General features: G+C 41.1%; 1 protein-coding gene across 4 annotated transcripts in view; it reads left to right on the top strand.

Annotated features, from left to right (window-relative positions):
- The window catches only part of LOC122817080 (ankyrin repeat domain-containing protein SOWAHC-like), an 877,444-nt gene that overhangs the window by 344,398 nt on the left and 507,118 nt on the right, over positions 1-25,928 (top strand). For all 4 annotated transcript variants that reach the window (XM_044090234.1, XM_044090232.1, XM_044090233.1 and 1 more), the window contains exon 5: positions 21,633-21,695. In XM_044090234.1, coding sequence (XP_043946169.1) covers positions 21,633-21,695 — 63 coding nt within the window. The remainder of the gene's footprint in view (positions 1-21,632; positions 21,696-25,928) is intronic.

The raw sequence follows: 25,928 nt of genomic DNA, 5'->3' as shown, positions 1-25,928 counted from the left end.
AGCAAGAATGAAGGTGAGATTGACAACTTAACATTTAACATTGTACCTACCATAACGTTCCATGTTAGTTGTCTTCTTCTCGCCTTCTTTCTTGCGTCCCACCCACCATCCCCCTAGCCTGGATAGACCAAAAGGATTTCCCTTTTTTTATCAGGGTCTTCACCCTTCATAATTTGAAGCCTAAACTGGTTATCCTTGGGTAACTATACCTTCAGGTAGTGGCACATGGGAGTTTTTCCCCCTTTCCTTCTCTCCCTTGGGTTGGGAGGCTAAAATTGCTATGTTCTCAGCTACCAAATGAGATCTGGGTAGTTATCGCCTAGCATCATCGGATATAGGGTTATCTCGAGCCGGTAAAATTAGCTCTCGAGCTTTACTATAGGCCAAGTCGGAGTCGAGGATCGGCTCCGAACCCATCCAGCAAGAAAGAAGGCGAGAAGAAGACAACTAACATGGAACGTTATGGTAGGTACATAACTTCTCATTTCCTCTCATAAGTCAACTACGAGAAAGACTTATGCTAGCAAATGGAAAAGATTTTCATACTGGGCAGAATCTAGAAACTTAGACCCCTTTTCAGCCCCAGTCCATCAAATTCTAGAATTTCTAGCAGAGCTTTTTCAGTCGGGTGCGGCTGCTGTTACCATCAGGGTACAACTGGCTGCCATATCTAATTTTTGTATTGGAATTCTTCATTCTAACATAATGTCTCATAAGCAAAGCCTTCATGAGAGGAACATCTCTTCTTAGACCCCCAGTGAAGGATCCACCTCCTCATTGGTATCTCAGTTTAGTTTTGACTTCTTTAATTCTGCCTCCCTTTGAACCAGCAGCATCATGTCCCTTAAAATTTCTTTCTTGGAAAACACTTTTTCTGGTTGCTATTACCTCAGCTAGACGTGTTTCAGAACTCTAAGCACTCTGTGTTCGTCCTCCATATATGGTGTTTCACAAAGATAGAGTTTCTCTAAGAACCAACCCATCCTTCATACCAAAAGTCTGTTCAGAAAACAATTTAAATCGATCCATTGATCTCCCCTTCTTCTTTCCCAATCATAGCAACAAGGGAGAATACAGTCTTCACCAACTGGATGCGCACAGACAGTTACGTTTTTACCTCCATATGACTAAAGAGCTAAGAAAGTCAGACCAGTTATTTCTCTCCTATGCTCACAATAAGCAAGGCCTTCCAGTTTCTAAGGTGACCTTATCCAAATGGTTATCTGACACTATTGCCTTTATGCCTTAAATGATAAATAAAGATCTACCAGCAAAACCAAAAGGTCATTCTACTAGAGCATTGGCCACTTCTGTAGCCTTTAAGTCTAAATTGCCCATAGACTCAATTTGTGCAGCTGGCACTTGGGCAAACCCTCATACCTTTATCTCTCATTACAAAGTGGATGTGATTTCCTGGAGCAGGGCTTCTTTTGGTTCCACTGTTCTGAAGAGTCTGTTCCAATGAGCCATCCTGGATCTTTAGGTGCTAGGGACACTGTCCAAAACAGCAAGAATGAAGGTGAGATGGGACAACGTAACATAAAGAAGTTATGTACCTACCATAACGTTCCATGTTAGTTTTCCTTCTTGCGCCCCCCCCCTCCTTTCCCCTTCCTGGAGGATTGAGAGGAGTTCACTATGGTTTCACTGGTTGAATTTCCTTTTTCTTGGTTCACATGCCAGGTAAACTTTTGACAGTTTACTCTGATCTTTTATTTTGGTAAATCAGTTTTTAGGTTACTGGTTACTTTATATGTCTAGTGTGCACCATCACAAACGAGATCTGGGTAGCTGACGCTGGGCATTCTGGGATAAGGGTTAGCCTCAAGCCAGTAAACAGCTCTCGAGTTATAGAAGTAGGCCGACTCGGAGCCAAAGATCGGCTCCAAACCCAAACAGCAAAGAAGGAAGGCGAGATGAAGGACAACTAACATGAAACGTTATGGTAGGTACATAACTTCTTTTTTTCAACATATGCATGCTGATGTATGGTTTCAGGTCCCAATCTATCCAATTCTGACAATAACTTATCCAATATTATTACCTTCTCCATTATTTTAACACAACATGAAAGTAAACTTAAGGGTCTGTATTACTCTGGGTTTGTCCTACTCCCCTTTCCCTTAAAGACAGGTTTAATAAGCATATATTTCCAGTCTTGAGGAATCGCCCCATATTTATATGACCAAGTAAGTAATAGATATAATGGTACTGTAGGTTCTTGCTGAAGTGTTCTCAGGTCATTGCTACTAATTCCCTCTCCACCCTGTGCTTTGCTCGAATCCAGCTTGCTTGCATAGCTCATTTTCAATATAACCTAATTTGATGTCAGTGTCTAAGGTTACCTGGATGTTGGATGTCACTAAGACAACTTAGCACCCCTTTTTTTGCAGCCAAACTCTTTTGATAAGATTTTTTTAAATTCATCTATAACCTGTTGTGCCTGAGAATATATTTTTGAATCTACACACAGTTTATCAATTTGTATATCTTTACTCTGTCCATGTCTTGTATATCTACAAAAAGGTTTCCTATTATGCTCAATATCTTTATGTAAATTTTCTTGATCTTGTGTCATACTATGATTAATTTGTTTCTCCAGCGGTTTACTTCAGTTTTCAAAGTTGTAGTTTGACCTCTCTTCCATTTCTTGTCTCTCACATCAGGTTTCCTGATCTTATGGAAATATATCCCCCTGACATTGTATGCCTAGGTCCTGATGTTAAACTTTTTTTTTTGATCATTTTCAGTCAAAAAAAATTCTCTTTCAAAACTTTGCACATTCTTTTTGCAGTTTTTCCACTGAACACATCACTCCAGTCAGCTTTTACATAGTGATGGTTTTGCTTCCATATATTCTGTAATTAATATTCTGTGCATTGGTTTAGATTTCAGTTTTGCAGAATTATCTAGCAACAAACCGACCTTTATAACCCCATTATCACTGTATGTCAAAGGTCGTTAAACTTGACTTGAAGTAACAGTAGTTTCTTCAGGAAATGCAAACAGTCTAGTATGCTCCATTCCCTGGTAGTTTTTCTTACAATTTGAAACAACTGTTGATGTCCTTCAAGAATGCAACTGCAGTCCTGACATATGGGTTGTCCTGCCTCAGGCAGCCCTTCGGTCAGCCGGATTCCAAAGTCTGGGTCCGGCGTCGGCTGATGTCGCCTCCTCCTCAACGTCAGAGCGGCTGGGGTATAAAAGCATCAGCCGATGCCATCTTCTTCAGTCTTTCTTGCCACGCGGTGCCCGAAGCAGAAGCAGTTCGCAAGTGCTGGTCGGTCAGCTCCTGTGTTTTCAGTTACCGAAGTCATCAAAAAGCTTAGTACCCCGTTGGGGAACATTTTTCTTGCCTCAGCCGATGTCAGTAAAAAATTGAAAAGGTTAACAATTGTTTGTCTTGTGGTAAACAAATACCTTATAAGGACTTCCACTCTTACTGCCTTCCCTGCCTGGGCCCCGACCACGACGTCTCGGCCTGTGCTGCCTGTGCTTGCTTTAATAAGCGCACACTCAGGCGCCGGGCAGAATTTGCCAAAGACTTTTTTGGCGAAAATTACGCTTCTATCATACCATCGGAACAACGGACAGCACTTATTTCCAAAAAGCGTAAGGACCGGGACCGACATCCTCGGCCCGCGTCATCCACCGATACCACGCCTAAGCCTACCACGAGTGCATCGGCCTCTTCGGAGGCGGTAATTCAACCGCTCCAGGCCGACAACACCGCTTTACCGCGTACTTAGGTCCCGGAGGTTTCCCCGGTGCCGGTTGTTGATTTTCCTCCCGAAACCGAAGCTCTAGAATTACCTGACACCATACCTGTGGATATAGTTACTCCTGCACGTGGGGCAGCTAGGCCTCAGGTCTCCATGTCCATCAAGGCCTACACACGTGCTAAGGCTGCCAGCCAGGCTAAGGCCCATCCTCCTAAAACTATTTCCCAGAGCCTTTCTTCTGATAAACAGATCATGACCCTAGCTGCAGATCTAATCTCTCTAATCAGAGGTTCTCAGTCGCACCCAGACAGAGGTTCTCAGCCTCCTGCAGATAAAAGGCCTAGGACAGAACAACCAGGTACCCTCTCCTCAGATGAAGCCTCTAGGGATTCAAAGCACTCAGATACCCAGGAAGAATCCTTCCAGGCCTACGAGGACTCTGATGCTGAGGAATCAATTCCTTCTGCCTCTCCTCCAGAGGATATTTCTTTCGGAGAAGTTCTCCATTCCATGAGAGAACATTTTCAGTGGCAGGGCCAGGAATTTTCTGACTCCAGGAAAAGGCTACGTACCTTCCTCAAGTTACCCCAGCACAGACCATTAGCTATTCCTCCAGTGTTGGATGTCTTGGATGATGTATACTCAGACTCCAGTGCTTCCCCTGATTCTCTCCCTCCTGCTCCTGTCAAGCCAGGCAGATATTACAGGGTTCCTCAAACTCATAAGCATCTCTTTAAGGCCCACTCTGTGGATCTAGAAACTATTTCTCAGGGGCCCAAAGGAGTGGTTACTTCCACGGCCAAAAACCCTTTGCCCGCAGACAGGGAATCAAGGTCCCTGGGGAGATGGGGCAAAAAAGTTTATACCTCTTCGACCCTTGCCATGAGGTCACTTAACTGTCTTTTTCATATGTTTCAGTACCAGGATTATTTAATGGATGATTTGCAGAAAAAACTAGCCTCTCCTGAGCCTATAGATAGAAAGGCATTGCAGGATTTGGTTCATAACACTCAGCAGGTTAGCAATCATTTTCTTCAGTGTGGTTATGATGCATTGGAAGCTTCATGTAGGTCAGCTATGACAGGGGCCGTTATACGTAGACATGCTTGGCTGAAAGAACAGCCACTGCCAGACCATGTTAAAGTAAAGCTCCTAGATGCACCTCTGGAAAAACAGAAGCTTTTTGGTGCTAATGCACAGGATGTGTTGAAGTCTATTGAGGAAAAGGCTAAATCAGTACAGACAGTCAAGGATTTCCTCCAGGTTCAGCCACCTAGATTCAGCAGGAATTGGCCTTCAAAGAATTAGTTCTTTCCAGACACTGACAAGTTTCAAAGAGGAAAAAAACAGGCGTGCTTGAGGTAGAGGGCAATACCAAGGCTCTTACAGGGGCCGCCAATGGCAACCTCCAAATCAGAGAAGTGGGAGTTCAGCTGCACCACAGGGACAATCACAATGACTTGACTTTCTCTCCGCCGACCAAGGCTCAAAGAGAAGCACCTCTAGGCGGAAAATTATCTTTATTCTCAAAGAACTGGTACATTTTAACCAAGGACAAATGGATTCTGGACATAGTAGACCAAGGTTACAGGTTCCACTTCCATACCTTACCAACGAGACAAGGCATGCCAAACCTGCCACAAAATCAAAGGGCAGAGGCACTCATACAAGTTTCAAAGCTGTTACAAATAAAAGCAATAGAAAAGGTTCCTCCTCAGGAACAAGGCCAGGGATTCTATTCAAGACTGTTCCTTGTTCCAAGAAAAGAAAAGCAATGGAGACCTATACTGGATTTGTCCGCTCTAAACACTTTTCTCATTGTGCCAAAATTCAAAATGCTGACTTTACAGCAACTCCTTCCCATGCTGGGCAAGGGGTCTTGTCTGGTTACTCTGGACCTCAAGGAGGCATACCTGCATGTCCCAATCAGACACAGTTGCAGAAGATACCTCAGATTTCTTGCAGGGTCAGAGCATTATCAATTCTCAGCATTGCCGTTTGGCTTATCTACTGCGCCCAGAGTATTCACGAAATGCCTGGCATCAGTAGTTGCACATTGCAGGCTCCAGGGGATTCAAATATGCCCTTACCTGGACGACTGCCTTATACAAGCAGACAGCAAACAAACCTTGATAAGACACTTGGATTATGTCATTCAATTACTACAGGCTTTGGGATACACAGTCAACATTCAAAAATCAAAACTACTGCCATCCCAACAGATTATTTTTCTAGGAGCCAAATTGGACACACAATCACAAATGGCTTTCCTCACAGAGGAGAAACAAGAACATTTACCAGATTACTTCAAAAGCCTAGCAAAGCTCACCCAGCTGACCGCAAGGAAAATCCTGCAGGCCCTGGGGTTCATGGCATCTTGCATTCTTCTGGTACCTCTGGCAAGACTACACATGAGAAAGCTACAATGGTACCTAAAAAGCTTATGGTCTCAACACAGCCAAAATCTAGAAGACGTAATACCACTCATTCCATGCCTGCAAAGGGAATTTTTGTGGTGGGCTCAAGCAAGTCATTTAAACAAGGGCATGTCCTTCAACAAACCTCTAGCAAGTCAAACCATTACAACAGACGCCTCAGATCATGGATGGGGGGCGCACATGGAGGGCAGATGCATTCAAGGGCAATGGACTACCAGCGAAATGCATCTGCACATAAATCAGAAAGAGATGTTGGCAGTGATACATGCAATCGAGGCCTTCGGGAAATCCCTTCAACAAGGTCATCTGCTAATAAGGACAAGACAACACCACTGTCATGTGGTATATAAACAAGCAGGGAGGCACTCACTCTTACCCCCTCTGCAGACTAACAATGACTCTTTGGGAAAAGTCCCTGAAACTGAACATCCACTTGCAATCCCAGTTTGTTCCAGGCAAGGACAATGTTCTGGCAGACAGGCTGAGCAGAAATTTCTTGGATCCGCACGAATGGATGCTGCATCCACACATTTTCTCACAAATAACAAGTGCATGGGGAAGACTGGACATAGATCTCTTTGCTTCTCACCTCAGTCATCACCTGGAGAAGTTCTGTTCAAGGACGCACCATCCTCTAGCCTGGAGAACGGATGCCCTCTCCTTCAGCTGGAATTCCCTAACAATTTATGCATTCCCTCCTCTACCATTACTGACCAAGGTGTTACTGAAGATCAAAGCAGAACAACCAAAAGGAATTTTGATAGCTCCAGACTGGCCAAGGCAGCACTGGTATCCATTGCTACTGAGCATAACTCACACCAAACCATGGCCCTTGCCTCAATGGCCTCTGCTTCTAACACAGCACAATTACAGGACCGTTCATCAAAACCTGCAAACTTTACAGCTGACAGCTTGGAGGGTTCCATGACTTTCACCCATTCCTCTCTTTCCGACAAAGTGCAAGAAATCTTGGTGGAAGCACGCAGACCTTCCACCAGAAAAACCTATTCAGCCAAATGGAAGAGATTCATCATCTGGAATGCCAGCAAGGGTCAGGATGCATCAGTAATGAGCATACCACAGATATTAGAATACTTGGCAGAAATGTTTCATAGTGGCCTCTCATATTCTTCCATAAAAATTCACGCTTCAGCAATCTCAGCAAAATACAACTGTGATCCACCTGTGTTTTCACATCCCTTGCTAAGACAGTTTCTAAGAGGGATAAAGAATATCAAACCTCCCAGAAAACCACCAGTACCTGCATGGGACCTCAATTTCGTCTTGGAAAAATTAACTCTTCCTCCTTTTGAACCAGCAGCATCTTCAGAAATGCAATTTCTCTCCTGGAAAACGGTTTTCCTGTTGGCAGTTACCTCAGTAAGAAGAGTCTCGGAGATACAGGCCCTGATGGCAGTACCTCCCTTTCTCATTTTTCATCAGGACAGAGTTTCTCTAAGAACCAATCCTTCATTCATGCCAAAAGTGATATCCAGGGTGTTTCTAAATCAAGCAATTCACCTGCCTACCGTCTTTCCCAATCCTCAAAATAAGGGGGAAAAGCTGCTGCACACTTTGGACATACACAGACAATTACGCTACTACTTGGACAGAACAAAGACCACCAGAAAGTCTGACTAACTATTTGTAGCCTATGCTGCTGGAGTGCAAGGAAAGGCAATCTCCAAACAAACAATTTCAAAATGGATTGGACACTGCATCAGATTCTGTTACTCTTTCCATGGAAAAGGTGTGCCAGCCAATATTAGGCCACACTCCACCAGAGCTATAGCCACATCCACAGCCTTTCTAAGAGGAGTGGCTACAAAGGACATTCTAGAGGCTGCTACATGGAGCTCCGTGCATACATTTACCAAACATTACAACCTGCCTTTATACTCCAGATCCCGAGCAGGCTTTGCTTCGGCATTCCTGCAGGGCATTTTAGCTACACCATCCCTTTCTTAGATCCTACCACCCCCAGCTTGGCTATGGTATTCAACCCATATGTCAGGACAGCAGTTGCATTCTTGAAGGACATAGTACAGTTTTGTACCTACCATAAATGTAGATGTCCGATAGATATGCAACTGCAGTCAGGTTTTCCCTCCCTCCTACCCCTCTGTAATTCTCCTTTTTGGGTCCACTCCCCCTTTTTCATATTAGCTGGGGATATCTGTTATGGTGTATCTGTTTATTACTGTTGTGCATGTCTGGAATTTTTATCCATTCTCTAAATTCAGCCTTCCTTGGAGGGCACGTGGCATCTGGGGCAAGAAACACTGAAGAAGATGGCGTCGGCTGATGCTTTTATACCCCAGCCGCTCTGACGTCGGGGAGGAGGTGACATCAGCTGACGCCGGACCCAGACTTTGGAATCCGGCCGACCGAAGGGCTGCCTGAGGCAGGACAACCCATATGTCAGGACTGCAGTTGCATATCTATCGGACATCTACATTTATGGTAGGTACAAAACTGTACTTTCCTGAACATACATTGTGAGTAATTTCCTTAATAATGTTGTTGCATCAATATTATTCCAATCTGTTTGTGGTAAATTTAAGTCCTCAGCTAATATTATTCATCCCTGCTGTGTTTCATGCAAGAAATGTATGAGTTCCTCTAGGTCATCTGCACTTGACTTTGGTGGTCTATACACTCCAACAAGTGTTATATGTACCAGGGTAGTCTATATTGTCACAGTTAAACAATCTGTAGTATTGGTGTTACTGAACATGTAATAATCACAGATCTCATAACTATCTTTAGTCCTTGTCATAACACCTCCATGTGATTTTTTGTTAGAATGTCTGTTACAGTAAAAACATTTATACACTGACAGAACTGGTTTCCAGTCATTGTTCTTTAACCATGTTTCACAAACAATAACAACATCAGTCTTGTGGAAACGTGGCAATTTTTTTCCAATAAAAAACTATTATTAATGCTCCTATCATTAACGACCGTCAGAGATGTATCAAATGTTGCTGTCTGTGAACTGTTAGATTTTCGACCTTTCAAAAATTGTAAAGCCACAGGCCACGAAGGTAGACTCCGTATGTAACTGGCCCATAGCTACTACCAGAAGATGAGCCAAGACTTTTTTTGGTTAGTCAACTTGCTACTGTAGGATTGTCCGAAACCTTACCCTGTAGGATACCCCTGACTGACCTGGCCAATGATAGAGCCATGGTAGTTGACAAATAGACAGGGTTGATGGACCAGGCAATCCATAAGTTGGAAGAAATGCTGTGCTCCAAGTTCATTTTCTTGGCCTCAGACTTCTCCAAGCAGTTCATGGTATTTACAGATACTCCTGAGATGGGCCAGTAAGCAGTGTTTAGCATTCATCTCCCTCAGTTGTTTGTTGCAATTTATTGCATAAGCTGAAAGCTGAGTGTTACTGAAAAGAGAGATGTTCTGCAACTGATTACAAGTGCCTAGTCCTAAAGTGGACTGTAGCAACTCTTAAGTATTACTAAGAAGAGAATTGTTCTCGGGTCCCTGCACCACTCCAGTAACTATATAGACAGAAATATGGCATCTCCAGACTTGTTTGATGGGATCTGTCCTTATAGTCCTTTTCTGTTTAAGATTTCACTCTGCTTGTGCCGTTGCCATATAAATGCAGATGGGTTGTCTAGGTCCTACTACTCCTGTGTTGGAGTTTGAACTAGTTAGTGGTTTTGAGCTGTGGGGGGGTCAGGTAACTTGTAGGCAGAAATGGGATTGGAAACTGTCATTTTAGTAGCAGTATATATCAAAACAGGGACTACATTTCCCAGAGAGCATGTTAGTGAAGGCAGATACAGGGCAGTGATCATGTTCTAGGGAGTATATGCAAAACAGGTGCACTAGAGGGAGTCAGGTGCATGATCTCAAGGGTATTAGGAGGAGCTGTTTGGCAGCAGCCCGAGTTCACACTGAATGTTAGCAGAAAGATAATTTGGAACAGTACCCTAAGGTTGGAAGAGGTTGTCTACCTTTGCCTGGTAAAAGTAGAAAATGAATGGAAAGCCAGGTTGTTAAAGGTACTTACCTTGATGATGATATATTGTGTGGAGCTGTTATCCTGAAAATGGAAGCTGTAGATTTTTTTTTTTTCAGGATTATGAACTGTACTTAAAACTGAGTAGTGTTTATTACACTGGCGCATCTCTGTGAATTTACAATGATTGACTTTTTGTGTATTTTATTTCTCCTCTGTCCTGTAAGCCAGAGTTTCTTTACATCAGAAATTGGTGTGTGTGAATGTATATACACAGACATACCTAAATTTTATATATATATATATATATATATATATATATATATATATATATATATATATATATAAGTATGTGTGTGTGTGTGTGTGTGTGTATAATATATAGATGTGGGTAGATATTTGCAAAATGTTGTCAGTTGTTCACAGTTGAATGATGGGTGCCTTCTAAGGAGTTATTATCATTACGTTTGTGGGTGGGTATTCTTGTGTTTAAAGAAACTAAAATATATTATAGAAAATAAATCTTACAGCTGTTCACATACAAAAGAAATGTATCCTCTCAAGAGTTTTTATGTGATAAACAGCCTGTATGCAAGCTTAAATATGTCTCGAAAACACCACATTTTGGCATAGTTACTGGAAGTTGTTTACAGTTAAGTGAAATGTGCCTTGTTCAGGGATTTGTTGGGAGTATATACCTTTTTGTGAAAAAATAAAGTACATGCCAGGAAAAACAAGTCTTGCTCATTTTATTTTGACAGTTGTTATAAATTGTTAGTAAAAATGGATACCTTGTCAGAGTTGATCTGAAATACTACGAAAAGGTATATTTTGGTTTTGTGTTACTTGTTTATAGTGAAATTATTTGTGTTACTCAGGAGAACTGACTTCATGTGAAAAAAGATATATTTTTCTAGTTTCTTTAAACTTGAAACATTCATGCAGCACATCGGGGAGGAAAATAACAGCTGATGCTGTAATGAACATGTTTGCAATCACTGACTCAGTTTGACTTAAGGTGAGTCACTGTCTTCCTTGGATATGGACAGTGGTCATACTGAAAAATGACAGCAGTCGCTGCATTCATTTATGACGTGCAGTCCCATGACCAGAGCAGATCAGCTGTTTGTGATCAGTTCTGGCAGGTCATTAATAACAGGAACTGTGCCCTTTATCACTGACTGAGGCAGACAAGTGGGAGGCATGAAACACCCCTTTTGTGTTACTACATATAGGCTGGTGACATCACCTAATAAGCTTTTGCAAGCCAAATTGTTTCAAACATACTCCTTCACAACTTTCTTATATGTCATGAGTGGTTTCACCACCCATAGACCTGTTTTCTGTTGTTTTAGATATTGTTCTAGCTAGTGTGGTACCTGCTTGTACCCTCTCCAATTGTAAATGTGGAAATTGACTTCTTTCTGCCCTTGTAAGGATGGACCCTTCTAGGATTTAGTGACATTTTGACCCTGGGATTACTTTATGCCTTTCCAGATGTCCACTGATATCTGAATTGATGCACAAAGTGGTCATGGAGCTGGAAGCAGTGATTCTAATAGCTCCTCATTGTACCAGGCGACTGTGGTTCCATTCCTGATGCTGAGATCTATTATCCTATACATTCAGCTACCATTAGAAAACTTCCTAGTGCCCTTCAGGTTGAAATCTGGATGTCTACAAACTCAGCTTGGTGGTCTTATACTTGTCATTCCAGTGCTCACCAGAGACCCATACCGAGTAGAGGACGGCTGCTGCATTCTCGACAGCTGTCAAGAAATTCGGCATTAAAAAAAATTGAAAATTGGAAAGATTTTTACGTTTGGTAAGCAGTGCAGGGCAGGCCCCATCATATGGCTGAGCTAGCCCATGTCTTAAAATACCTGTCTTACCTGTTTATCCTAGGAGTCGGATACTGTACAATGAAAATGCTGTTTTCAGCTGTGTTGAATTTCTGTGAAAGTGTGGAGAGCAAATCCTTAGGCTCTGCAGGACCTTTTTTGAGGAGCATTTTTCTGCTACTGTTACAGCCCTTCCACATTATCTCAGGTTCATGTTTGACAAACTAACTCTTCCTCCCCTTGAATCTGCCATTTTACCGGAAATTTTGTATCAAGGACAGTACTATGTTTGAGGCTGTTACTCTGACACATAGGTCTCGAAGCTTTAAGCTGTGTCTGTTCATCCTCCTTTACTTGTTTTTCATAAACTTTTGGTTAACACACTAACCCTGGATTCACCACTGAGGTTACTTTTCTCTGTACTTTAAATGAGTACATCGTTTTACACTTTTTCTTTCCAGAGTACTTGAATCGTGGTGATCAGTTGATACTTAGTGTGATATAACAGCAAAATGTTATCTTAAAGAAGGGGAGTCATTTTTCTTGTCTTTGGTGAGAACAGAGAAAGCAAAAAGGTTTGTAATCAACATCTTTCTAAGTGTTTAGCCAGTTGCACTGCTTTTTACTCTGGTGAACATGGGGTTGTTCTTCCCCAGCCTTCTAAAGCACATTCCACAAGAGCAGTTGTCAGATTGAGTGCAGTGTTTTTTCAGAGTCTTTCTAGCTCGGTTTTGTGCAGCTTTGTCTTGGTCTACTTCTTACACCAGAAACTCTTACATAAACTCGCATCTTTACGGCTCACCAGCTCTTCATTGCAGTAGTTCCACAACGACCTCGCAGACAGAACATAAACAATGAAGTGATTTCTCTTCCTCCTTGCCAGTAAGTATTGGTGTCTCACAGGCATCCGTTGTAGACACCATATTCTTCAACATGTTCTTCAATGACCTTTACACTGCTACAAAAAATTATTTCCTAGTTCAGTGTGCCTTACGAATTGACCCTATTCTGCTCTGTTAAATCTCTTTCTAAACTCCAAGAGCTTGTACAACGATTGAAGCTTGGCCAAATAATTCACAAGTACTTCTAAACACTAAAAAAAAAACTAAATTATTGCTCTTTGCCCCAAACCACATCTCTACCAAAATAACACTTCATGATTGTCTCTGCCAAAAGCACCGTGAAAGAACAAGTAAACCACACAGAATGACTGAGTGCAATAATAGATGATCAGCTGAAATTCGATCACCATTTATCACACATGGTTAAAGAACTAATCAAAAACTAAATACATTATACTGAGTAAAAACCTACTTAACTAACATAGGTGGAAAATGTTTAACCTCTACTTTCTTATTCCCGTCTCTCCTCTATGCTGCCGTAATCTTCACTAACCTTTAAAGTCTCACAACTATCTAAACTTGAGCAATGCTGTAATAAAATAGCGAAATTTGCTACAAACTATAACAACAGAACATAACACTGATTTGTCCTCATAATTGTTAGAACTTCACATCACCTAGCTCAGTGATGGTGAACCTTTTGGGCTTGGCATGTCAAAAATTTGGAAAATGCCTATCTTGACTGTGCTGGTGTGTTACCCCCCCACTGAACAAAAGAGAAACAATTCTTTACATATTCATTTAGTTAAAAAATATGATCAAATCATGTGTGCTGCTTTGTATAATAAAAGTAAAAAAAGAATCAGTTACTTAGCAATAGAGAAAACAAAATGTGCACTGATAATTGGGCTTAAAACAGTGCACCAAAAAATTATCCTACTTTTAATAGTAATTTTGAATTGAGCTGACCACACTTGCCCAATGCTTCCTGGAATTCATTAATTCCAATGCGCTTTACCAGCTCATTCTTACCCCCACTAGGGGAAGCAGCATCCTTGACCTGGTTATAACTAACATGGGCAACCATTGCTCAACACCAATAGTCAATTCCTTCCTGGTTAGAGGTGACCACAAACTAATTACCATGGAAATCCACATCTCACCCACACCACCAGCAAAGGTAACCACCATGAAAAACTTCTCCAAAGCTGACTTTGAGCTCCTAAAAACAGAAGTGGCTAACTTCACGGCATCCATGCAAATGGAAAATAGGTGCATGATCGCCAAATCATACACCAATGCACTGTACGAACATGTACATAAATGCATGGAACTAGCCATACCCAACAGAACCAAGACGTTCTCTTCCAAGAAATGGAAGCCAATCTGGTAGTCCCCTGCCATTAACAAACTCTACAACAGAAGGAAGAAACTGTTGCAGAAAAAGGTGAAGTCCCAAGACTGGAAAAAGTCCCTTAGCCTCAACAAAAAGTTGAAATCCCTCATCTTCTTCTTCTTTCGGCTTTTCCCGGTTAGGGGTTGCCACAGTGGATCACCTGTTCGCTCATGATTGGCAGTGGAGTTTTTACAGTGTCAAGTTGCCAGCACGGCGCCCAACCTTCCACAGAAGGCACACACACGCACACACTCACACCTAGGGCCAATATAGAGTGTCCAATCCACCTACAGCGTGTCTTTGGGAAAACCTCTAAAACTAACTATGAAGGCAGAATTGCAGCAGAGACTAAAAATTAACCACAAATACTTCTACAGTTATATCAAGAATCTCCACGGCAATACACAGATTTGCTCTGAGTTACTGCACAATGGTACGTCCTATACTGAGCCAACAGAAATTGCCAACATACTGGCTGACAGATTCATTGCCAACTTTACCCCCCTAGGACCAATCACAATACTGGAAGAATGCCAGGCACCCAGCATTACTACACCACAGGTTAAAGCTGCATTGTTTAAGGTCAAGAATACAGCTTCCATGGGACCCGACAATATCCCTGGCTGTGTTCTACATGAACTGCGAAGTGAACTGGCACCACACCTGTTTGCCCTGTTCAGTCACAGCCTCACCTCAGGCTTTGTCCCTAGAGAATGGCACACTGTTACAGTCATCCCTCTCCATAAAGGGGGACTGACTACAGACCCTGGGAATTATCGCCCCATTAGCCTGACGAGTCTGATATGTAAGGCTATGGAGCGCATCATCATGGACCTAATTAACAAGGGTATAGGGAATCTCCAAACTCTGGATCCCAAGCAATTTGGTTTTGTGAAGGGTGGATCATTCCTGCTCAACTTGGTTGACTTCTTTGAGTCAATCACCAGAGCTGTGGATGAGGGCAAGGCAGTTCATACAGCCTACCTCGATTTGGCCAAGGCCTTTGATACCATTCCCCACTCAAGAATTATTGATAGACTCACCAAACTAGGCATCAACCCCTGTATCACTAGGTGGGTTGCAAATTGGCTCACAGATAGAACCCACAGTGTGAAAGTAGCAGACTCCAAGTCAAACTGCTGACCAGTCCCACAGGGATTGGTCCTGGGTCCTCTCCTGTTTGGCATCTACTTCTCAGAAGTCCAGGCCAACACGGAGGGACTGTGGCTGACTAAGTTCACCGACGATTGCAAGCTGGGAGCCATTATTAACTCCCCAAGTGATGTAGACATCCTACAGAAAGACCTCACTGAGACCAACGACTGGTGTCGAAACCATGTCCTTAAGCTTAATGCCAAAAAATGCGTTGTCATTCCCTTTGGGAAAAACTCAGTTCCCACTAATTACCAAATTGATGGTAGCCCACTGAAAGCGTTATAAGAGATCTGGGGAACACAGATTGACAGCAACCTCTCCTTCGACCACCACGTTGCCACTGTGATCAGAAAGTCCTTTTGTGTGGCACATCTCATTATCAAGAGTTTTGCATCCAGGAAGAACAAGGTCATCATCTCTTTCTACTCTTCCCTCATTAGACCAATCATAGAGTATAATGCCCCATTTGGCATGTACCTCACTAAACACCTGCAACAGCTAGAAAGGCCACAAAAGTACCTCACGAAGATGATCTTAGGCCTTAAACACATGCCCTACATGGACAGACTCAAAAAAAAACTCCAGCTTTTCTCTGTCTCATATCGTCTGTTAAGAGGCGATCTTTGCTTGACTTACAAAGCCATGTCTGACCCAGCCCTGTTAGAAATGTTACACCTAAAGAAATCCCAATCCCTCCGCACCACACACTCCAGGGACCTCAACCTCATTTTCACAATCAACAGAACATCCTGGAGGGACAGGTTCATAACCCAGAGACTGCCCATGCTCTGTAATAGACTTCCCGCACCTGTCAAGCAAAGCACCTCACTGGCTGTTTTCAAGAGAAATCTTGATGAGTAGATGGGAAATGGAAACTTCACCCCGGGAATCATTCCAGTGGCTCTACTTGATAGAGGTACCGGGAACTAATGACGGCATGATACCAGGGCACTTCTGTGGGCTAGGCTTGTAAAGCCTCCAGGGCCGTTGGCCTAGTACACACCTATGAACCTATAAAAAATATGGAACACATTACACTTGATTTGATTAACATCAATTAATGACTTTTTTATTGCTGAGTTTTAATAGATAAGTGCAAGGTCACATAGTTCTTGTATTTTTGTTCATTCAGTTTCTTTGGTAACTCGGATGTTGATGAACGCTGGTGTGTCACCCAAAACATTGTGGCGTGTCACCTTTGACATGGGTGTCAGAGGTTCACCATCACTGACCTAGCTCTTTCTCAGCAAACTACAATACACAGACTTCTCTGTAATCTAGAAAATTGCCCAGCCTTTAACAGCTTAATACAACACTGCACCCTAAATAGAATGTTATGCTTGAGAAAAATTGCTAATCATTTTAACCAAATCATGTAATACTGCACATGGTTCTTTATATTTCAGTAGTGTAGCTAAATTATGGAAACACATCCCACTACCACTGAAATTTATTCCGAATGCAAACTCATTTAAAACAGAACGAGAACTTCATCTGTCGAATAAGTATATCTGCTCCTGTACATCTCCAGGGTAAATGCAACTGTTATCTTCAGCTTGCCATGCTGCCAAACCACTTCTCTTAATTCAGAATCCCCTGCCCTACAGCTAGCCTTCGCCAGTACCTGAATAATAATACTAGTTCTCCTAGCTATACACATTCTTTTGTGGCACTGCTCACCCTCCCACCTTTATGTTTCTTGTATAAACCTTATGGTAGTCATATAGAGAATCGTCTCTAAACCTGCTTGACTACTCTGCTCTTAACTATAGTATTAACATTTACTTCCGTACCTTCTCTCACCTCCATTTTTTTGAATTTCTAAACACTAATCACATAGACCTAACTTCTTAATTGCTGTTTAGTATTAAAAGAGAACAGCCTTTCAGTTTTCTTAAACATTAACTGCACAGTGGCCTTATAGTTGTAGAGGTATATTTGCTTTTGCCAGGCTGATCACTAAGCAAGTTGAGAGCTCAGAGCTGGCAAGATAAAATAAATGGATGGATATATGCCTGTGCTGAAGGATGTCACCCTGTAAGTAAGTTTATTGTCTCCAGGTATTTTAAGTCAGTGTGCATGTTTAAGTCAGTAACTCAATATTCAACGTCTATAAATATATTTTATATTGTAATAGTTGCCTCTGCTGCCATATGAATGTAACTTAATTATCAATTGAATGTGTAATATGTATTTCATTTAATGTCTGTTCATGTATATTACTGAATTTTTGCTTAAAAATGTTTGTATTATGTTGGAGCTTTTCTCCCAGATGCTTCTTCTGAAAGGAGGTTTTGATTAAACCTCTTTGGACAAACCCAGTAATCAAAAGCGTACTAAAATAAATTGCACATTCACATAACATTAATAACTTGATTTAGCTTCTTTTCCGGGGCACCGTTGTAGTCTGCCTAGGACTCTCCCTTAGATGTCCTTGTACCGTAGTGTCTGAAAGTAAGGTACTTCAGTTGTATCAGTTGCTCACCATAAGAATCTTCAAGGTGTTTATTATGTATGCCATGGCACAACACCATCTAGACCTCCTTCCCCAAGAACACCCTTCTGTTTGAGTGAGTATTCATGATGAATTTATGATATATTAGAGAAAAGTTTCCATTGGTTGTGGGCTGTTGCAAAATCCAAGAGTTTTTCTTGGTTCTTTTTGTATGAGGCATATCCAAAAACTGGATTGCAGGGTTATATGTCCCTATACATTTGGGACCAGATCTGGACTAAGAGGCAGGTGTAAGATATGCTGGAAGAAATATTTGCCAAGCAGTCTTCGTACCTGGATGATAAAGTCTTAGTGAAACCAGAATGTTTATCTTGAAGCTGTGCCATTATGTTGAATTCTTCAGCCTGGCATTACTTGTAAGTTCATTTGTACTTTTTTATATTTGAAGAACGTTATTTTTAACTATTGTTGTGAAATGTTGCTGAGATAACTGATTTAAAACAATGTCTCAGTATGACTTTACTGTTGTATCACTTCTCTTCTAGGTGTGCATACATGGCAGTCTCTGTCAGTATCTGATGGCCCCTGGACTTTTCCAGCAGCTTTTACATAACCTTCTTTGTCATATTACTAGTCATGCGGGAACTGATCCTCCTCCTGGAAGTAGTGGGCATAAGGCAGAGAATGAATCGTGGATATGTTGATTTAAGTAAAACATACTGATCCCAAGAGTTAGCTTCAGTACCAAGCATCAGTGTTCTATTTTTTTTTTTTTTTTACATTGTAATTTTATTTTAATGCTTATTCAATACCAAACGTCAGTGGTCAATTTTTTTTTCCAGTCATTGTAAAGTTGTTTGAAAATTCATTTTCTTCAGCCGGGAAAAGAGGCAGCTGGCGAATCAGCAGTAGGGAACCAACTAAAGGTGCCAGGTAAAGATTTTCAAGGCACAATATTGAAAATGTTTGTATGGATCTATGTGGCTACATAACAAAACTCATACTTTGAGTTGCTAGGACTGCTAATTAGACATTACAGGAGCTTCAATTGGCTTTCAGCTTAATGAAATTGATACTTAAATAGTTACTTTGAGTTGTTTTAATAGTTGAAGTCTGAGGAAGCGTCTGTGGAGACGTGAAAGCGCTTACCGAATAAAAGTTTTATCTTTATACCTGTTCAGTGGACTGGTTGGCTTCGATAGTCGTGGAGTACCTACTTTTTCTTTTTTACTACTATTACAGGAGCTTCCTCCACAGAAGCCCTTGCAAAAGTAAATATCCTCTACCCTTTTCTCTTATTTAGCCATCTGTTAGACTGATGAACCTTGGCATTTGTTCTGTACTGTACACCAGGGGCAGCCAGTCTTGACTGTCATCCTTTGATTAAATCTTTGTTAGTTAAGTCAGCATATGCGTTCAGAATGAGAGGTATAATGCGATAATGCTAAGCTTTAAAAACACAGATTGCATGCAAAGTGACAGTCTTGCATGCTGACTTTACATTAAAATGTCCTGAGCCATGATAACCATTCTAGGATCATGCAAAATGGTGTTTCCTAGTATGTATGCATAGTGGACAGAGAAGGTATTGCTGACCAGATGCTGAAAATTTATGAGTGCATTAGTAGGGCAAGAAATAAACTCTTTCCATATTGTTGAGCTGGCTACTCTGAACTCATTTGTTACTTGCAAGTGTTCTAGGAGATACCACAGTGCAAGGGATTGTGACAAACTTGAGACAATATCACTGCCCTCTGAATACAGAAGTACATTAAAGCACAATTTTTGTATTTTATTTTATTTTATTTAAAAAGTACAGTCTGTATTACAATTTATTTAATTTTGTGTATTTATTGCTTCATTCTTTATATAAAATAAAACTCAGTAAGCATAAACGTCAGTTTTGATTGGAAAGACAGTAACACTAAAGTTGTATTTTATTTTTAAATTATTCTTCTGTTGCATTTTATGTAAGAAGATGTATAACCTATATTTTGTAATCAATATTTTCATTATAATTCACAGTACAACCATTGCAGTTTGTTTCCTTTAGAATCCGACTATTTATTTTAATAGTACTGCAAAGGGTATGTCATTGTTTGATAATGACGGGCTGAGTAGATTAGTCTTTTTTAACTCATTCCCTCCAGTAGAGCTCTTTTAAGTATGTACCTTTAACTCCCAGTGGGTGTGGCTTCAGTCTTTAAAAAATTAAGTTATCACCTCACAGTTCTACCAAATACTAATTGACAGAGCTCATATATGAATACGGTTGTGCTTGCCATCATGTGTGCTTCAAGATAAAATATTCTGATACCTTGTATGTAGCATGGTTTTGGAATTATTAATGCAAATATGAACAGGCAATGTTTGACACCTAGAGGTGCAGTAGCCGGTAACTGCAGAAACACCTGGAGACGTCACTTGGCTGTAATGAAAAGCCTAAATACATTGCTTGATTATCCAAGGAGTGAGAGGACTTTCCAGGAGCTAGCAGGTAGCTCAGCAAAGGAAGTGTGTAGCATCCCTGCTCTAATAAAGAACTCCTTCGAGAACTGAACAAAAACTGCACATGTGCTCTAGTAGAAAGTGCTTTCAAATATATGCTTTGTTTTTTTTCTCTTAAATTGAGCTTTTTAGGTAACATATTTCTACTGAGATTTTAATAAGACAAGCAACTACTTTGCAGGGTGACCCAACTTCTTCATTGTTGTTTAGTATTAAAAGAGAACAACCGTTCGCTTTTCTTAAGAATTAACTGCACAGTGGCCTTATAGTTGTACAGATACATTTACTTTTGCCAGGCTGATCACTAAGAAAGTGCAAGCTCAGAGCTGGCACGATAAAATAAATGAATTAGTGCGGATGGATATATGCCTGTGCTGAAGGATGTCACCCTGTAATTAAGGTTTGTGTCTCCAGGTATTTTAAGTCAGTGTGGATTTTTAAGTGTTAAAGTTCATGTCCAGACCTGCTACCACCTGAAGACTCCTTTTATCTATGTGTATGTGTGGGTATGTGTGCTCATGTGGGGATGGGGTGCTACCAGTACGGACTGAGTAGTATGAAGTATTAGAATTGCTCCATGATAGCTAATTCTGTTTTCAGTGCACCAAGGATTACCTTCAAAAATATTACATTGCTTTGTATCCTGACTCAGATCCAAAGTACAGTGCTACCAGGGCACTTAATAAAGCGTCACTTGATGTAAAAAGATCAAACACAATGTTTTTTTTTCTCACTGCTTTGGATACTGTTTTGAGATGTTTAAGAGAACACAACTCTGACCTTCTTTTGAGAAGCTTGTCTACTTTGTCTGTGTGTGATCTTTTCAGAGTTCAGAGTTGTCCTTGGCATTTAGAATGAGTATTCTGAAGGTACAGAGCAGGCTTTTCCTATACTTTAAAATATTAATTATGCACTCAAGAGTTGTGTTTGACTTTTTATAGTATAAAACGCTTACTGTTAGGAAAATAATGTTGCTTTATTATGTAATCCTTCTTCACAGTAACAGGACTGTGTATGCGGTAGATTTGTACACTGTTCTTGAAGAATGCCTCATGACGGTGAATTGGTTACCTAAGGATAGTGCTACAAAGTTATTTTTGTCTTAGCTTTTTGGTACTTCTTGAGCCATATGGAGTGGGTAAGAGGACTCCATTTTGTACAGTGGTTGATTTGAGTATGTATGTAATGTGCGAGCTGAAAGCTTGGTTTGACGATATTCAGCTTACTAGAGGATTGGTCAAGCTGCGTTTTACAGTTCTCATTTATAAACTTTGTTTTCCCCTCTAGGGTGAGACGGAGTCTGAAGTATTTGAAGATGGCACTGGTAGTGAGGGATCTGCAGCTGTTGTAGTAAGTATTAAAAATGAAAAGGGTGCTTTGCAGATGCTTCATGTTATCTGTGTATTTTCTTGCTTATTACTTGTGGTCACGCTTCCATTTGGCAATTTTGTTGTTATTTTCTTGTTGTAGTTATGTTTTCATTGCCTGCACTCTGCATCAATTACATCACTTTCATGGGTTGTACAGTGGTGGATAAGTAATGTACAAAATAGTGCTATACTTACAGAAATTTTATTTTCACCTTATGATTCATTTCAGATATTATAAAATATTTTTATAAATACTTTCCCTTTTTATGTATTTTACTCTGTGACTGTAAATGCTTTACATGTTAAGTTATACTCTTGTCCCTGGAAGATGTTCTTCGTGTTTCACTGTTGCAGTCATTACATTTGGGTAATCCTGCTGGCAGGTTGCCCTCAGTCGGCCTGAATTCCAAAGTCCTGGGTCCTGCGTCGGCTGCTGTTGTCCCTTCCCTGACGTCAGGGGTATAAAAGAAGCAGCCGACACCATTTTCTTTAGTCTTTCTTGCCGCGCGGTGCCCAAAGCAGAAGCAGTTCACAAGTGCCTGTTGGCCGACTCCTGAGATTTTCATGTTCAAGTTTCAGATCCGAAGTCTTCAATAAAGCTAAGTACCCCGTTGGGGAAACTTTTTTCTTGCTCCAGACCGATGTCAGAAAAAGTAAATAATTGTATTTCTTGTGGAAAGCAAATACCTCATAAGGACTTTCATTCGTACTGTATTCCTTGCCTAGGCCCTGATCACAACGTTTCTGGTTGTCGGTTTTGTGCTAGATTTAACCAACGCACTATTAAGCATCGGTATGATTTTGCTTTAAACTATTTTGGACGCCGGTTTAATTATCTAGAAATGTAGTCGGATAGCCATCTGACTACCAGAGTTCACAAAAAATGCAAAGAAAAGGAGAGAGATCGACAACCGAGGCCCAAAACCGACGACGAAGCTTTTCCTAAGCCAGTCGCCGGTTCTCAGTGAGGCGCTTTCGCAGCCCCTGACGCCCGCTACTTTAGAGTCACAGGCCGCAACCGACTCCCACGTAGAGTCGGCCATGCTCGCTGGAAACTCAAGGTATTGGAGCCTCGGATACTATTCCTTCAGATGGGTTCGGAGCCGCTGAGCAGGCACCGGCTTCTGAGGGTGTATTCAGACCTAAACATCTCTACATTAAACCGACTTCAGCTTCAAAGGCAAAGACTAAAACTCCTTCTAAAGCAAAGAAACAAACTCAAGATCCACGTGGACAGGCCTCTATGCCCAAAAAACAGATGCTCAAAATGGCCGAAGACTTGATTACCTTGATCAGGGGTTCCAATCCCCCTCTTGATAAGAGGCCTAGGCAAGAGACTGACTATGAATCTTCAGATCAGGTTTCTATTTCTTCTGATTCCTCTTCTGATCAGGAATATTTTCTCTCCCCCCCCAATGAGGATTCTGATGCTGAAGAATCTATACCTTCAGCTTCTCCTCCAGAGGACTATTCTTTTGGGGAATCCTTGCATACCATGAGGGAGCACTTCCACTGGGAGAGCCAAGATTTTTCAGAATCTAAAAAGAGGCTCAGGGATTTCCTTTTACTACCTCAACACAGGCCACTAGCCATTCCACCTGTGTTAGACATTGTAGATGATGTGTTTTCGGAGTATAGTCTTACCCCTGACTCCCTTACCTCCAGCTCCTGTTAAGCCTGACAGATATTACAGGGTTCCTGACTCTCATAAATTCCTTTTTAAAAACCCTGCTGCAGACCCAGAAACTATTTCACAGGGTCCCAAAGGAGTTAAGGCTTCCGCTGCAAAAAACCCTACCCCCTCTGACTGAGACTCTAGGGCACTGGATAGATGGGGAAAAAAGGTTTACACATCTGCTACCTTGGCTATAAGGGCCTTAAACTGTCAGTTTCATATGCTAAGATCAAGGTCCGGTGCGCAGAAACACCAACAGGCATAAAAGTAAAACAGCTCACAATAAGGTGAAATACTCCAAAGGTAGAATAATTTATTTTAAACGCCACTAGCCAAAATACACGTTTTTCGTCAATGGTATGACTTCATCAGAAACATTCAAATGCAGTATTAGACAGCCTTAAATACTAATACAATAAGTGAATAATTGACAAGGAATTGAAATAATTGAATTAATTACCCACATTTAAAGCACCAAGTAAAAATTATTTAAAAACACTCCATACAGTTTAAAATTCATAAACAACAAGACGATGTATGCTGAATAGCAGACATACTAATACAAATTTAAAATTTTACTGACCACAAAATCAATGACATTTATTCTATACAAGTATTTTTAATACAAAAACAATTTGTTTAGAATGTAAAAATTATATGTATATGTTTTTACTTTATTGAAAACAATATAATAAGCTATGTTCCTAAATGACATGTTTATAAATTTCTTAAATCGTTTGTGATTTAAGCTTTAAATATGGTACAATGGATATAAAATCATTGAGTCCTGGGAAATGGTTAGATTCTAAAAGAATCTGCCAATATGTTTCTTTTTGGGATAATCTAACTTCCCAAGGTCCACCCCTAACATCTTTAGAAACAGAATCCAAAATAAAAAACAAAAATACTGCTCCATTACATGTAGTGGTGTGCCTATAAAGTGCATTATTAGTGTTACCTTTCTGTATGTCATAGTAAGTTTCATATGCTCAAATATCAGCAACATGTTATGGCATTGCTTAAACAGAAAATGTTATTAAACTCTGAATGTGCAGAAAACAAGGAAATGTAGGATTTATTGCATGCAGCTGAACAAGTTGGAAAGCATACTTTGCAATGTGGTTTTGATTCTTTGGAGGCCTCCTGCAGGGCCGCAGTTATGGGTTCTGTAATTAGGAGACATGCTTGGTTAAAGGAACAAAATCTGCCTGATCATGTCAAAGTTAAATTATTAGTTGCACCTTTACAGCATGATACTTTGTTTGGTGTTAAGGCAGAAGAGGTATTAAAGAAAATGGAGGACAAAGCTAAATCCATGCAAACTGTCAAAGATTTTTTACAAGTACAGCCACCTAGGTTTAGTAGACACTGGCCTACAAAGAATTGGTACTTTCCTGTGTCAGACAGACCTCAAAGGGGCAGATCCAGACGCCCTAGAGGCAGATCTCAGGTGCAAGGTTCATACAGGTCAAAGCAATGGGGTGCTTCTACCTCCAAAGTTGGAGAAGACAAGTCACTACCATACAGGAAACAGTCCCAATGACTTCCCCCTGCCTGCACCAAGCACTTATCTCCTGGCAGCACCTTTACGGGGAAAATTAGCACTTTTTTCTCAAAAGTGGCACATTATAACCCAGGACAAGTGGGTTCTAAATATCGTGTCACAAGGCTACAAGTTCCATTTCCATACCCTGCCAAAGGCAAACGGCTGGCCAGATCTGCCAAAAAATCAATGGGCAGAGGCACAAAAACAAGTCTCATCCCTCATGGACATGGGGGCCATTCAACAAGTACCAGAGCAAGAGCAGGGACAAGGATTTTACTCGACTGTTCGTGGTACCCCGAAAGGACAAGGCCTGGAGACCAATACTGGACCTATCTATTCTGAACACATTACTGGACATACCAAAATTCAAGATGTTGACTTTACAGCAACTTCTGCCCATGCTGGGCAAGAACGCTTGGCTTGTGACAATAGACCTAGAAGAGGCATACCTGCATGTCCCAATCAGACAATTATGCAGAAGATACCTCAGATTCAAGGCTGGCTCAATGCATTACCAATTCTCTGCACTGCCCTTTAGCTTATCTATTGTGCCCAGGGTCTTTACAAAGTGCCTGGCACCAGTAATTGCATTCTGCAGACAAAGAGGAATACAAATATATCCTTACTTGGACGACTGTCTAATTCAAGCAGAGAACAAGGACATTCTTCTACAGCATCTGGTGTTTGTGAAAAGACTTCTAACATGCCTAGGGTACACAGTCAGTGAAAAGAAATCAAAACTAGTACCCTCTCAAGAGATAATATTCCTGGGTGCAAGCTTAAGTACAACTGCCCAGATGGCTTATCTCACGCCAGACAAACAAAGGCAACTGACTACCTGTTTCAAAATGTTGGCAACAGAAGCCCAGTTATCTGCAAGAAAAATTCTGCAGGCTTTGGGCTTTATGGCATCCTGCATCCTACTAATTCCATATGCAAGACTGCATATGAGGAAACTTCAATGGTACCTAAAAAGTGTTTGGACTCAACAT

The sequence above is a fragment of the Protopterus annectens genome, chromosome 12.part0 (genome assembly GCF_019279795.1).
Source record: "Protopterus annectens isolate FY-2018-M chromosome 12.part0, PAN1.0, whole genome shotgun sequence".
In the NCBI taxonomy this organism is placed as follows: domain Eukaryota; kingdom Metazoa; phylum Chordata; order Ceratodontiformes; family Protopteridae; genus Protopterus; species Protopterus annectens.
The sequence above is the reverse complement of the archived record's forward strand: the minus strand, read 5'-3'. Positions and strand labels throughout refer to the sequence as shown.